Genomic DNA, 14,487 nt, shown 5'->3' with positions numbered 1-14,487 from the left:
CTACTCCATGAAGCATCCCTGGATTCTCACCTCCACAACGCTCACCCCCTACTCCAGTGGGAAGGATAATAATACAATCAAAGTAGAATCTTCAATCTCAGGTGATACTTGAATTTCCCATATATCAATAAGTATACTTCTACAATATACAAAGCTAAGCAGAGTTCTGGCTTCTGCAAAAACATTTTTAGAGATGGAAATTCAGTACCTTCAAAAGAGAATTTATTTATTCCAGTTTTTAGACAGCTTAATTCTGTCCCACTAAATTTTCTCCATTTGTTTGTAGGTATGTCTGTGCTCCTCTTTAAATACACTGCCCAGAAATAAACAATATTCCTTGAAATACACTGTCGTGAATCACCTTTCTTCTTCTGTAACTGCAGCCTGTGCTAACAGGTTTGCAGCGACCATGGAGCTGTTTTCTCCCAGTTGCACTTATATTCAGTGAAAACCCTGAAATCTTCTTTTTAAATGTGTGTTGGTGCTAAATGACACCTCCTCTGTCTTAAATTCATGTGGCTGGTTTTGATATTTAGTTTGGGTCCCCCAATATATAGATCCATATGGCATGCATCTGGGTATGTTTGGTCTGCTTATTAAATTGTTGCAAACCTAACCTGTCACTCAAGCCCCTAGATCCATTTGTCTGATGAATTCTTCCAAGGTCCTTTATTCTTATTATAGCTCATTCTGCTTTATGCCACAGTTCATGTACTTGTTTCATGCGACTGTCTTAGGTGGGGTTCCCTAGAAGCAGAGCCTCTGTCTGGGGAATCGGGCAGCAGCTCTATAGTCTCCCAGGTTTGACGGCTTCTGATGGTCCAAGAGCAGTTTTCCAGAGCAGGAGAGCAGCTAAGAAGTGTTCTCAGCCAACGCACAGCAGCTAGGATATAGGTGCCCTGGCTGCTGAAAAGGATCTGCTGGGACACCAACAGCGTCCACTACAGTCAGCCATGATTTTGTAACTCTTAAGTATGGAAACCACGTATTGTTTTTTCCTGCAGTCTCCATGAACCTGAGTCCAAGTCTTACACAAGGAAGGCACTAGTTTGTGGAATTGAATCACCAAAGATCTGGAGGAAGTGCCCCCTGGTTTGCACCCATTCCAATCCCCTGCCATTTGTAATAACAAATACCTCTAAGGGACTTAGCCAAATCCCTCCCCCAGCCCCAAGCAGCAGAGAACCAGACCATGTAAGTGACAGAGAGAAGGATATGGAAGCTTATATTGCATATGCCAAGAATCCAGTTGCCCTGTCAACTTGAAAGCTGTCCAAGGACCAAATGCTTAAATTTAGAATTGGCAAATACCACCTTAAGACCAAGTAAACCAGAGAGCAGAATTTTAGTCTGCTCCATTCAGCTTTTAAACGATTTTGTTTCTTTAAATTTTATAAAGTAATATATGCATATGGCTAAACATGAGAATGGTATAAAAGAGTAATAAATGAATAGGAAAGGTCTATTTTTCCATCGCCTTGACTTTCAGTTCCACTCCTAGAGCTAACTACCGTTAACATTTTCTTGGATTTCTATCCAGAAATAGTTGTAGCTATACAAGGGTAAATATCTATGATTTTATACACAAAATGAGTACAGTATATGCACTGTTCTCTAAAGCTTTTTTAAACTGTTAATAGATCTTATAGGTTTTTCTACATCAACGCATCTATAGCTATCTCATTTTTTTTAATGAATGTATAAACGTCTTACAATTAATTTAACCTGTCCTCTTTCTTTTTAGTGGACATTTAGGTTGTTTCTAGTTTTTGGCTCATACAAGTAATATTTTTGCCATCACAGATTTTTACCATTACAAAATAAGTGTTCTTCTGTGTATTTCTTTGCATATATGTTCTTTTTAAAAAAATTTTTAAAATCTTATTTATTTATTTTTGGCTGTGTTGGGTCTTCGTTGCTGTGCACAGGCTTTTCTCTAGTTGCAGCGAGTGGGGGCTACTCTTCATTGCGGTGTGCGGGCTTCTCACTGTGGTGGCGGAGCATGGGCTCTAGATGCGCGGGCTTCAGTAGTTGTGTCATGCGGTCTCAGTAGTTGTAGCTCAAGGGCTCTAGAACGCAGGCTCGGTAGTCGTGGCGCACGGGCTTAGCTGCTCTGTGGCATGTGGGATCTTCCCAGACTGGGGATCGAACCTGTGTCCCCTGCATTGGCAGGCGATTCTTAACCACTGAGCCACCAGGGAAGTCCCTGCATATATGTTCTTAATACTATTAAATTGAAAAGCCTATCCTTGCTTCTCAACAGAATAATGGAGACGTGGATAGCTAATGTGGCCACCAGATTCCCTACATCTATACTGAATAACTGTGTGTCTTTTAGCCTAAGATATGCTTTCTCACTCTCTGCCCATTTGTTTTTCAGCCTCTTTCCCAGAATGCACCTCATAATCAGAAAAGATAGAAATGTCATTATTGAAAAAAGCTGAGAGTAATTCTCAAGTTCAGGTTATCCTGATGGCAAGTTCTAAAAACCACGTTGGTACATAATTTAAAGAACAGACTAACTATTATGACAGGAATAGAAATTCTGAATCTTGTTCAGATTTTAAGCGTCTCTGTTTAAGAGCTTATCTAATACAGGTTTCAAAAATGCCATCAGACTTTCCAGAAATTCAGCCCTGAGGTACTGAGAAGTGCTTACTGTTGTCTTTTTGCTTGCAGTGAAGTATATGCGGGAAGCCACACCCTACGTGAAGAAAGGCTCCCCAGTGTCCGAGATCGGGTGGGAAACGCCTCCGCCAGAATCCCCTCGGTTAGGGGGCGGCTCCTCAGATCCTCTGTCATCGCAATCCTTCTCCTTCCATAGAGACCGGAAAAGCATCCCTCTCAAGATGTGCTTCGTCACTCGGAGCATGGCCTTGGCTGACCCTGAGAACAGGTAAAGAAGGCTAACGCCCTCCTCCATATCTCAGCTGCTCTTTGGCCTCTGCGGTTGAAACAGAGCTTTTTTTTTTTTTTTTTTTTAAATTTTTAAATTTATTTATTCATTTATTTAATTTTTGGCTGCGTTGGGTCTTCGTTGCTGCGCGCGGGTTTTTCTCTAGTTGTGGCGAGCCGGGGCTGCTCTTCGTTGCGGTGCGTGGGCTTCTCATTGCGGTGGCTTCTCTTGTTGCGGAGCACGGGCTCTAGGCGCGCGGGTTTCAGTAGTTGTGGCGCACGGGGTTCAGTAGTTGTGGCTCACGGGCTCTAGAGCACGGGCTCAGTAGTTGTGGCCCACGGACTTAGTTGCTCCATGGCATGTGGGATCTTTCCAGACCAGGGCTCGAACCCGTGTCCCCTGCAGTGGCAGGCAGACCCTTAACCACTGCGCCACCAGGGAAGTCCTGAAAGAGAGCTTTTCTCAGGCTGTACTTGTGTTCTGGAAACACTCGACGGTTTCCAAAGAATAGCCTCAAAGGACCACGATGCAGGAATGTATATGTCAAGCTAGGCCTCCCTCTCTTTCTTCCTCCATCCTTCTTTTTCTTCCTTTTATCCTCATGAAGATCTGTATACTAAGCTCTGGTTCTGGAAAAAGTTGAATCAATGGAGTCAGGATCTTATGTGTCTTCCCTGGGTCTGCCCCTGCCAGTATATGTGACTTTGGGCAACTCTCTCGGAGCACTGAACCTCAGTTTTGTCGTATGTAAAATGGAAAGAGTTGAAATCAATACCTCGTTGAGTTGTGAAGATTAAATGAGGAAATCCATGTGAAGTGCTTAGCCCAGGAAAACCTTCCATGAATATGAGCTATAATACTATGTATTATTCCTATTGGGTTTTTTTTGGCTGCACCACGCAGCATATGGGATCTTAGTTCCCTGACCAGGGCTCGAACCCCTGCACCCTGCATTGGAAGCACAGAGTCTAAACCACTGGACCACCACGGAAGTCCCCAATATTATGTATTATTGATGTTACATAACAATAAGCAAATAGGCCTCTCTGGGCCTCGGGGTCCTCAACTGTGTACTTGGAGGGTTTGATGAGAGCATCCTTAACACTTTCGGCTCTGAAGCTCTCTTTATCCTCAAGAGAGAAAAAGGAGTGTCTTCGATCCAGGCCTGGAGTGCTATTTCCCAAAGTCTATACATGACATCTTTGCCACAGGATAGATATATAACCCAATCCATGGCAATTAGAAGGAATCCAGGCAAGATGAGCAAGTATTTGGGGTCCCTCTTCCCCCAGAAGTTTTCCTTTATCTCTGCTGCACAGAAAACATACATCTGGAAGGAAAATAAAAGACATGTAGAGAAGAGAGAGAGAAATTGAGCCAGTGAAGGGGGAATCGTGGTGACCTTTGCATCCTCATTCAGATGCTAAAAAAAGAAACAGCTCTACTGGCCCTTATTTACAATACGAGTGGGACAGCTGCAACCCCACCGGAACCCTAGGAGGAAGTATTTGGCTGGGTTCCGAGCTGCTGATGGGGAAAACCCAAAGGAAATAAGAGCAGGGAGAAAGTTGCCTCCTTGGCTCACAGCTCAGTGCTTTTTTTGTTCTCTTCCCAGTAAACTTATGCTAAGGAAGCCGCTAGCCCTTCTGACCCCAGTCAGCTGCAGGGTCTACCCCGCTCCCCGGCCCGCCTGCTACATCAGTTCTATCTGCATAAGGATCAGAGAGCAGCCATTGTATGAGCGAGCCAGGGGGTATCAGCAAAAGATGAATCTGAGAAGGCAGACTGGGAAGGAGGCAGAATTCTTAGATGGTCCATTCCCACCTGTTCTCTGTTTTGCTCCCCCTCCCCTCAATTTCTACCACTTTCCTGGGCCTACAGTTGACATCCTGGTTCCTGAGTTTCCTCTTCCCTGGGCTTTTACCCACTCATGCAGACAAGTCCTTTCTCCCAGGAGTCTGAGGTCTAAGGTTTCGGATCTGATGAATTCATAATTTATCCAGTGGCTGGCTTGTGCTGGGCAGCATGCTAATTACTTCAGCCCAGAGACTGCAAAGTTGCAGCCTTTAGGTGTCCCCAGCCCACAGGTATGTTTTTTTAGCGGTCTCTCTAGGGTTGCAAAGAAATTTGAATTAGTTGCCACGTTGAATAGTCAGAAAATTTCACATTAAAAAGACAGATTTCTGGACTTCCCTGGTTGTCCAGCAGTTAAGACTCTGTGCTTCCACCGCAGGGGGCACAGTTTCAATTCCTGGTCAGGGAACTAAGATCCCGCATGCTGCGTGGTGTGCCCCCCAAAAAAAAGAAAAAAAAAAAAGGTTTCTGCAACTTTCACATGGGCTATAAGAAATTACTTTATTAAAAAAAAAAAAAAAGCCAGATTTCTACTTTTCTAGAAAAATTAGAAGATCTAATGATCTCATTAGGCCTATATTGCCGCAGGCAGGCCTCCCATCTGTAGGAGCCCAGTAGAGTCTTCTCCTTTGAAAAGGGAATGAACTCTCCTAGTCACTCCTTTTGCCTTACACTTAGGGGGTTCAGTTAATTACCAGCCTGGGTCTTCACATTTCCTGCCTTGTCCTTGAATTTGTAATCATGTTTAGTCCTCTGAGTTTCTAACATCATCCCCATTCTACAGATAAAAATAACTGAGGCTCAGGGCTTATGTAAGTTCCTATGGTCATATAGTTAATGTATGATACGACTGGTCTTTAATGTCATACCTGTAGAATGGGTGACAGTGTCAGTTTACCATTCCCAGAAAAATACAGAGACTAGAAACCTTGGGATATTGTAGAAGTGGTTAATACATTAGGGAGAGTGTTTGAGTAGATGATTTCTAGGGTTCCTTTCAACTGTGGACTTAACATGCTATCATATTTCTCCCAATCATTTAATTACGTTGTAAAGAATATTTGGGGAGATATCAGGCCTTAGTTCAAGTATTGGAAGCTTCATTTTGTCAAGCCAGTAGAGAGGATGCATTTAAAAAAAATTTTATATTATTGAACTATCGTTGACTTACAATGTTGTGTTAATTTCTACTACACAGAAAAGTGATTCAGTTATACATATATATACATTCTTTTTCATATTCTTTTCCATTATGGTTTATCACAAGATATTGAATATAGTTCCCATTTTTAAACTTTTATATCGGTGCTCTTCAAGTTGACTATTGATAAGTACCTGTAGGGCCTCCTAGGTGGTAAGGGAAAGCCTGTCCTGCTGGGGTGTGAAAACCAGTAGGGCACGACTGAAAACGAGAATCCAGCTAAGCCAGAGGGTCCAGGAGGGGATTGTGGTCCAAACAGATCCAAAACTGCTGACAGTAAATTAACCTTTCACAATGTATCCATGTATCAAATCACCATGATGTGAACTTTAAATATCTTACAATTTTGTCAGTTATACCTCATTAAAACTGAAAAAAAGGGCTTCCCTGGTGGCGCAGTGGTTGAGAGTCTGCCTGCCAATGCACGGGACACGGGTTCGAGCCCTGGTCTGGGAGGATCCCACATGCCACGGAGCAACTGGGCCCGTGAGCCACAGCTACTGAGCCTGCGCGTCTGGAGCCTGTGCTCCGCAACAAGAGAGGCCGCGATAGTGAGAGGCCCGCGCACCGCGATGAAGAGTGGCCCCCGCTTGCCGCAACTAGAGAAAGCCCTCGCACAGAAACGAAGACCCAACATAGACATAAATAAATAAATAAATTTATTAAAAAAAAAAAAAAAAAAAAAAAAAACTGAAAAAAAGACAAAAAAAAACAAAAAGACTAGGGGCTTAATTGAGTCTTGACCCTGGTTGAATAAAAGAAGAAAAGAAAAAAGAAACAAATATTTTATAGAACTCCAGTCACACACTGGGCAGAGTATAATGTACCGTTTAGAAATATGGACGCTGCAAAATTCAACTCTGTGCTGAATATGAGACACATCTAACACAAAGTGATTTTAAAAGGCCAAAAATATAGGCTGGGCAGATTATGTAAGGCAAATGCAAACTAACAGCAAAAACAAAAAGCATCCATTTTGATCTTGATATATGACAGGGGAAAGTGCAGACTGAAAAGCACAGAACAAGACAAAGAAGAACTGGTTTATATTAAAGGCCAGAGTTCACAAGGAACAGAATTCAGCAGTTATGAATGCACATCAAGTAACACAGCAGCAGCCTTTACAGCAAAATATGCAGAAAATGCAAGAAGAAATAGAAGCATACTAAAATTAGGTAGTTCAATACTACTCTCAATCCAAGACAAGGCAATTGGATAAAAGATAAACAAGGATACAAAAGACCCAAATGACATAATTAAGGGATGTCTGGATACATCACAGTCTTTGTACCCTGATAATAAAGAGTACACTTTTTTTTTCTAATCCACATAGAACATTCACAAAATTAACCATAGATTGTCACAAAAAAATGCAATAAGTTCCATAAGGTAGAAATAATAAACAACATCCTCTGATGATTGTGGAATAAAACTAGAAAACCAATAACAAAACCAAAGCACAGAAAGCCTTTCTTCATGGAGTTTTAAAAGCTCTCTCTGAAATAAATAACTCTTGGGTCAAAAGGGAAATAGAAACTGAAAGTGTAGCATTTTTAAAAATAATGAAAATTATGCAAATATTAAATATAAAAGGGAAAGAAGTTGAAAGGGAGAGTGTTGCCTCTGGTGTCAGCTAGATGCACGGTGGAATCATAGCTCCACCACTTACGTGTGAATTTAAGCAAGTGTCTCATTTAATCCAGATAACAACCCTAGGTCGTAAGTACTCTAATCTCTACTTTATGGACAACGTAACTTCGTTCAGAAACAAGAGTTGAAGCCAACGGGAAATCTGAGATTCAGACCCAGGCCTGGCTGGCACCAAGCTCAGTTTCTTAATCGTGACACTCCATTGCTTCCGATTGTAACGCCTGGCAGAATAGCTCACCTGAAATGCAAGCACCATGGCCAGGAATCAGCGGGCTCCTGGATGCTAGAACCTCAACATCTTGGGGCTGATCCCCTCGGTTGGTGACACACAGCTACTCATAGATTGCATTAAAAGCTCTAATGTTCAATTTCTCAAATTGAAACAGCCACAGAACAGCAGGTAGCATTGCTGCTCTTGCCGTAAAAAAGGTCACCCAGCAGGCACTGGATCCACAAGGATATGTCACTGCTAGCGCTGGTTGTCAGTGATTACAATAGTTCTTTTGAATTCCACCTCGTAAGTATCTCCTGTGTTTCACAGTCAGCTCTTTGCCTTCACGGCCACTGCCCTAGTCCAGGCCCAGACTATCCCAAGTCCTCTAGACTATTGGGACATATTTTCTACTGGGTGCTTCCAAGGTTCTAGTTTGCCCCTCCCCCACCCCCTAGCATCTACCCTACTGGCAGCTAGTTAAGGGAGTGTGAAACACTCAAAATTTATCCATTTGGTCAACATGGCTTCCGTCACCTTCACTAATCATGAAACTCCTCAGTATTGCGTAAAATCCCCATGAGGTTTTGGATCTTTCCTAACTGTCCAGCGCCTCTGCATCTCATCCTTTATGCTCCAGGAACCCTTAAACAATTTCTGCACACCCTACACTTGCCTCCCTGACAGCTTCCTAGTCACCCTTTAAGCCTCAACACAGGGGTAGCACAGGTCCTGCTATACCTTGTGTATAGATCCGTTCATGATAGCATCCTTTATAATGACTTGTGATTTTTTTTTCCTAACATGATTACCCAGTTCTTAAAGCCAGAAGACCCTTGAGGTCTGGGATTCCCCATGCTTTTACTTTGATATCCCAGCTTTCTAAAAATTATTATGAAGAGAGATAAGCAGCAAGTCATAGAGTAAATGGAGGGAAATATTAATAGTAGGTACACCTGGGTATTCATATATTCTTGGCACAATTGCTAATTTTCCAAGTTTTCTGTAAATTTGAAATTATTTCCAAATAAAAAGTTAAAGAAAAACCCGCACACTGCCAAAAAAAAGAATCCCAGCTTTCCAGAACATTGCTTGATATAAAGCAGGCATTCAAAAATATATGATATGTTAATAAATGATAAACGGCATATTCATTTGCCCATTTTTGATATTCTTACCTTTTCAAAAACTTCTTTTAAAAAAAATCTTCTACTAAATAGTCTTGCGAATAAAGGAAAAAGCATGGTTCTATCCTGCCACACTCAGCAAATTTAAACCCAGACAATTCATTAACTAAGCCCGTTGAAAGCAGATGGACCAATGCAGTGGGTGGTATACAAAGCTTTGTTCATGACTCTGTGTACTAGTAACAGACCCCACTGTAGATCTTCATGGTTAAATTATGGAGCACACAATCTTTCTTGAAAAACAGTGCACATCTCTATTTACAGCACATACGTGAAAAATTCACAGAAAGCGTTGTTGTGGTTTCAGGTGGAAAAGCTCCACTCATCACACCATGATTCAGAGGGATGGGATCTGGTAAATCCTATAGGACCCATGGATTTGTTCCCACAAAGTGCCCTCAGTGATATCCCCATAATCCAGTGCCCAAGCTTCAGCCACAGAGGATCAGAAACCTAATTGGAGGCACAGTGACATTGGATCCATCTCTAAGGGGTGGGCTCATATTAACCAAACAAACCAGGATTCACTTGTAACGGGCAGTGCAGTTGTCAAACAGATGTAAATACCTGCATGGGAGGATCTGTGTGTCCCCGTTAGGGGCAGGCCGTATTAGAAGACAAATGGAAATAATAAGCAGAATACCAGAACTCCAAGTAACAAAAACACTGTGGACTTTCAAGGCAGCCTAAGCAATGCATTCTCTCCATGTAGGCCAGCTATGTGAGAAATTAGATTGTCACCAAGGTTATCAGTACAAGATATGCCAATTGACCATAAGAAGTATATTTTCCATGAGGAAGCTGGAAGCTGTCCTTTCCTAGATCAGAAGAGCTTTGCCACGGTGGCCGTTATGTTAATTTCTGCTCTACTCAGACTCCCATCTCCTTTGGTCTGTATGTAAATGGCCCGGGGTTCCCCCAAATGGCCCTCCCCTGTCCCCTTAATTTCAGACGATCTTATACCTGATGGGGACCAGAACAGTGGACTGAATTTTTGCTGATCAAATTATATCATTTTCCAGTCCTGGCTTCCTGAAGTTGCTCCAGTATCCCCTCGTTCACAGTTTTAGGTGATCCCAAATACTTCAGTTACACATTTATAAACAGGTGGTCTTTTAGTGACCCCAGCGGAAGAGTAATCATTTTACTGGTTTCACCTTATTTTCTCCTTTTCCCACTGTCTGGGGACACATTATTGTCCCCCCCCCCCATATCTTATTAGAATTCTAAACTATACTCTTTAAACTTAGAATACTAGTGAAAAATCCTCTCCTGTAGTACATCCAGAATGAAGATTCATGAGGTACTTATAACCATCTTCTTTCCACCATAAGTTCTTGCATGTGAAAAGTGTTTCTCCTGTTAAGAGGCTCACAAAACATGTATTTTCTTGGTTCGGTTTTCTTCACTCTTGGTTGGACACGTCATGGTGGCCTCATAACTGAAAATACCACCAGCAGATCATGATTGATGTTACATTTTGGAAACAAAGGAAAAATGAAAAATCAATTTATATTGGTGCTGTAGTAAGTGGACACAGTTGAAATATCTAAAACAGAGGCCCAGATTAACTAATATCAATGAGTAAAACTCGAGATTGAAGTTAGAAAATGTGAGTTTGAATCCCAATTCTGTTACTTATTCCCTTTAACTTTAGACAGATTATCTAATCTCTCTGATTCCCAGGTTCTTTATCTATAAAATGTGCTTTAAAATACCACATAAGATTGTTGTGATGATTAGATGACTTAATGTAGATATCCTCTAATTCCTGGCAGCATAACCATGGCATAAGTGCAGCTTTCAATCAAAATATCCTTATTCCTGGGTGCAAGAGGGGTGGGGGGAGTTTTTTCCAGCAGAGAAGTTTCCAGGTGATCTCCCCAAGCTGCTGAGCAGAGGCTGTTTTGTAAGACATTCTTTCACAGAGGGGTTTAGCCTTCTGAGACGTCTGGCTCTCTGCAGAAACTTCAGTTCCAGTTTCCCGACTCCTGGTCTCACGAAGTCTTAGCTGCCATTTACGTATCAAGACAGTCCTCAGCCCACCCACCGCCACCTGATGCACTCTCTGACACCACCCCACCTCCACCCCGTTTCATCAGGGATGCCTCATGATCAGACTGAATACTCACCCTCCTGGTTTTCAATGCCCTTGTACACTTTTTTTTATACCTGGGAGTTTCCTTTTCTTTCTTGCAAGCTCAGTATTACATTAAAACATAAACAAACAAACTTTTCTTATTATATCTTATCCAGCATATCTAGGTGTTCATAGCAGAAGGGTTTCTGAATTTGTGTAGACCACCATTGTGCTGGAACGGGAAGCCTCCTCACATGGCTGCAGAATTGCTTGTAATTGGCCATGTGTATCATGAACAAAAGTCAATGTTCTGTTTTTTCAACTGTTATTTAGAAAAACAAGTTAAACTTTACCATCATGTTGAAAACTAAAAACAAACAAGTTGAGTATTAACCTTTGGATGATCTACCACTTTCATTTGAAAGTGTGGGCTTCCCTCTACCACAAAGAGCACGATTTTGGTCATGCTTATTCATCTGTCTATACCTGTCCGTTTACCTATCTATCTATCTATCTATCTATCTATCTATCTATCTATCTATCTATCCGTCCCTCTCTGTAGCCATCTACTTATCATGTTTATCAATCACATATCTATCTATCTATCTATATCTATCTTTCTATCTATCTATCTAGCCATCTCTCTATCCATCTACTTATTTATCTTTATCAATCACATTATCTATCTATCTTTGTTTCTTTCTTTCTACCTATCTTGCTCTCTGTTCTGTTTCTTACTCAGACAAGCCCAGTGAACTATTTTGTTACTGTAGGAAGAATATGCATAAAACAAGAGACGGCCTTGGTGTTTGTTTCAACTGTGCTGACATTCTGCATTTGGGAAATATAGGAAATGGCATATATACTATTATTTCAACAATTTGTTTAAAGATAATGGGAAGGGGAAATTCAAGGAAATTGGGCTGAATTAGTCAGAAATCTGACATAGGAAATAAAGTCCCAATCAGTTGTATTGTTTTTAAGTGTACACAGTGAGACAAAGTAAGGAGGCGTGCCTCATAGCATTCATAGAACAGACCTAAGAAAATAGGTAAGATGCTCCCTTTTTAAAGTTATTTTAAATGAAAGTTTAAATTTTATCAAAAAACAATAAAGGCAGATAGCTTAAAAATCAAATAAATCTAAAAGATTTGTTTTACAAAAAAAGCAATGGATTCTTATCATTAATCTGCAGCCCATTTGTAAACCAATCCAGAGACTCATGTCTGAGATCTGGGAAATTTCCTCATATTATTTATTTGATAAAATTCTCCTCTGTTTTCTTTGTTCTTTCTCTCTGCCTCCCCTGTTGGAAGGATATTGGACCTCCTAGATTGATTTTCTAAGTCTGTTTCTTTCTCTGCTGTTTCCACCATATTTTTTTACTTTATTTTTTGACCATTCTCATGAATATATCTTGTTTAAATTTCAGCTATTATATTTTAGCTCTTTTTGTTCTCTGAATGTTCCTTTTTAAGAGAATTTTGTTCTTGTTTTATGGATCCCATATTTTCTCTTACTTCTTGTAAAATATTAATTAGTTTTGTTTATTTTTCGTTGTGCTCTTTGTTTCTCCAGTGACCTTTTTTCTGCTTGTTTCGATTTCATATTCCTTGTTGGAGGTTTTCCTCAAATGTCTGGTGACCCATTGCTATCTGTTCATTTTTTACATGGAGAGACTAAGAAGCCTGTTGGAACCTATGTGTGTGAGGAGTGGGGCTTAATCATTGGTGAGAATTCATGCACAATTGTTGCTTGCTGAGTCAGCCATACTAAGAGACCCCTTCTGATTCTGCAAATGTTGGCGTTTGGAAGTTCGAGTTACTTAGGGGAGAGCCATCTAGTCTCTTTCCGTGGGTGTGGGTGGTGGGAAAAGTGGAGAACCTCCCTCTGCCAGCTTTCTCACAGTCCCACCACTCAGCTTGCAGACCTCACACAGGACCCTTGTTTTGAGCCCTGCATCACCCCCAGTCCTCTCTCTGGAGGTTCCAAGCCCCTGCAGGTTTGCAGAGCCAAGGGGCTCACACTTTACTAAAATCCTGTCTTCAGCCCTTCAAATTGTAAATTCCTTGCCTCTTAGTAAGGAATTAAGAGGAATTCCTTGCCTCTGACTCTGTAGTCAGTTACCTGGTTCCACTGCTGTCTGTCCTTCACACATGCATTGAACTCTTGCCTCTCTTATTTTCTTGTGGGTTTTATACCTATTTTACTGTCTTTCTCCTGGGATCTTTTAGGGGAGAGGAGATGAACATGGGTGGCCAAGCCACTATGTTTTTCCCAGTAAGAACCCTTACATGATTTGCATCTTTGTATACAACAGAATGCACCAAAGGTTCATTTTAATGAGCTTAAAAAACATTTTCGTAGCCTTGTTATTTTTAAGAAAATCAGTTTCCTCCATAGATACACTTCAGGACTGTATTCATCCTAATTATCATACATTTTTAACCAGTGGGAGATGAATTAGTAAGGCTTCCCTGGCAATGGTAAGCAAGTTACAAAAGGGAATTAAACTATCTTTAGTTAGCCTTGAGAAAAAGAGTTGAGGAGAAGACTTGTCAAGCATGGTTCTGTGATTTCATCAATACACCAGTAAAATGAGTTCATTTTAGTCCATTCCTGTGCCTCTAAACACCATTCCAGGAAAATCTCAGTTTCCCCTCTTCTAAGAGCACTTTGGGACATTGAACTTGACCATCTGGGTGCTGAGAGATTTTTGCTAATGTTGACTCTCACTATTTAGGTCTTGATCCTCTGCTCTTGATTCATTAATTGAACTCCATTTGGTTTGCAAAAAGCCACCCCAGGATTTCCAGCTGAGATAATGAAGCTTCTGAAAATAACTCCAATGCTCTCATGCAGGCGTTCTCTATTCAAGCAGGCATCACCTACCGGGCAATGGGGACAAGGGGGAGAGAGGGAGGTTCACAGAGCAGTCCCTGCCCTTCGGTCCTTTGACGCATGCGTGGAATTTTATTCTCCTTAGTAGAGGATGGGTTTGGGGCACAAAGAGCTGCAGCCACATTTAGAACAACACCCACTTGGATATACAGAGCCTGTGACTGTTGAGAGATACTTTGTCTGTTTCTAAATAATAGGAATTTTGGCATTGCCAATCCTTTAAACCAGGTTGAGATTTCTTTCCTTCTCTTAATTTCAACTTTTAAGTAGATAGTTTTGATCATTTTTTGCTAGATGTTGAAGCTGCAGCAGTGACAGAGTTCTTGCCCTGACACAGCTTACCGTCAGGTGGGAAATAGGTACAAGCACGCCGGCAATTACAAAACAATACTACGGAAGGGTGATGAGAGAAGTAAAGGATGCTATAGAAGCTGTCTCACAGGACAACTACCTAATCCAAAGTTCTGGTTTTGGAGGGGGTGGGTGCAGGCGATAAGGGGTGATTGT

The 14,487-nt window shown here is 41.3% G+C and overlaps 1 protein-coding gene across 1 annotated transcript in view; it reads left to right on the top strand.

Annotated features, from left to right (window-relative positions):
- The window catches only part of SNTB1 (syntrophin beta 1), a 243,543-nt gene that overhangs the window by 95,516 nt on the left and 133,540 nt on the right, over positions 1-14,487 (top strand). Inside the window, exon 2 of the mRNA XM_082433206.1 lies at positions 2,680-2,896. Within this exon, the coding sequence (XP_082289332.1) occupies positions 2,680-2,896 (217 nt within the window). The remainder of the gene's footprint in view (positions 1-2,679; positions 2,897-14,487) is intronic.

The sequence above is a fragment of the Balaenoptera physalus genome (genome assembly GCF_965194825.1).
Source record: "Balaenoptera physalus genome assembly, chromosome: 17".
Taxonomy (NCBI): Eukaryota; Metazoa; Chordata; class Mammalia; order Artiodactyla; family Balaenopteridae; genus Balaenoptera; species Balaenoptera physalus.
This window is presented reverse-complemented; position numbering and strand designations above follow the sequence as displayed.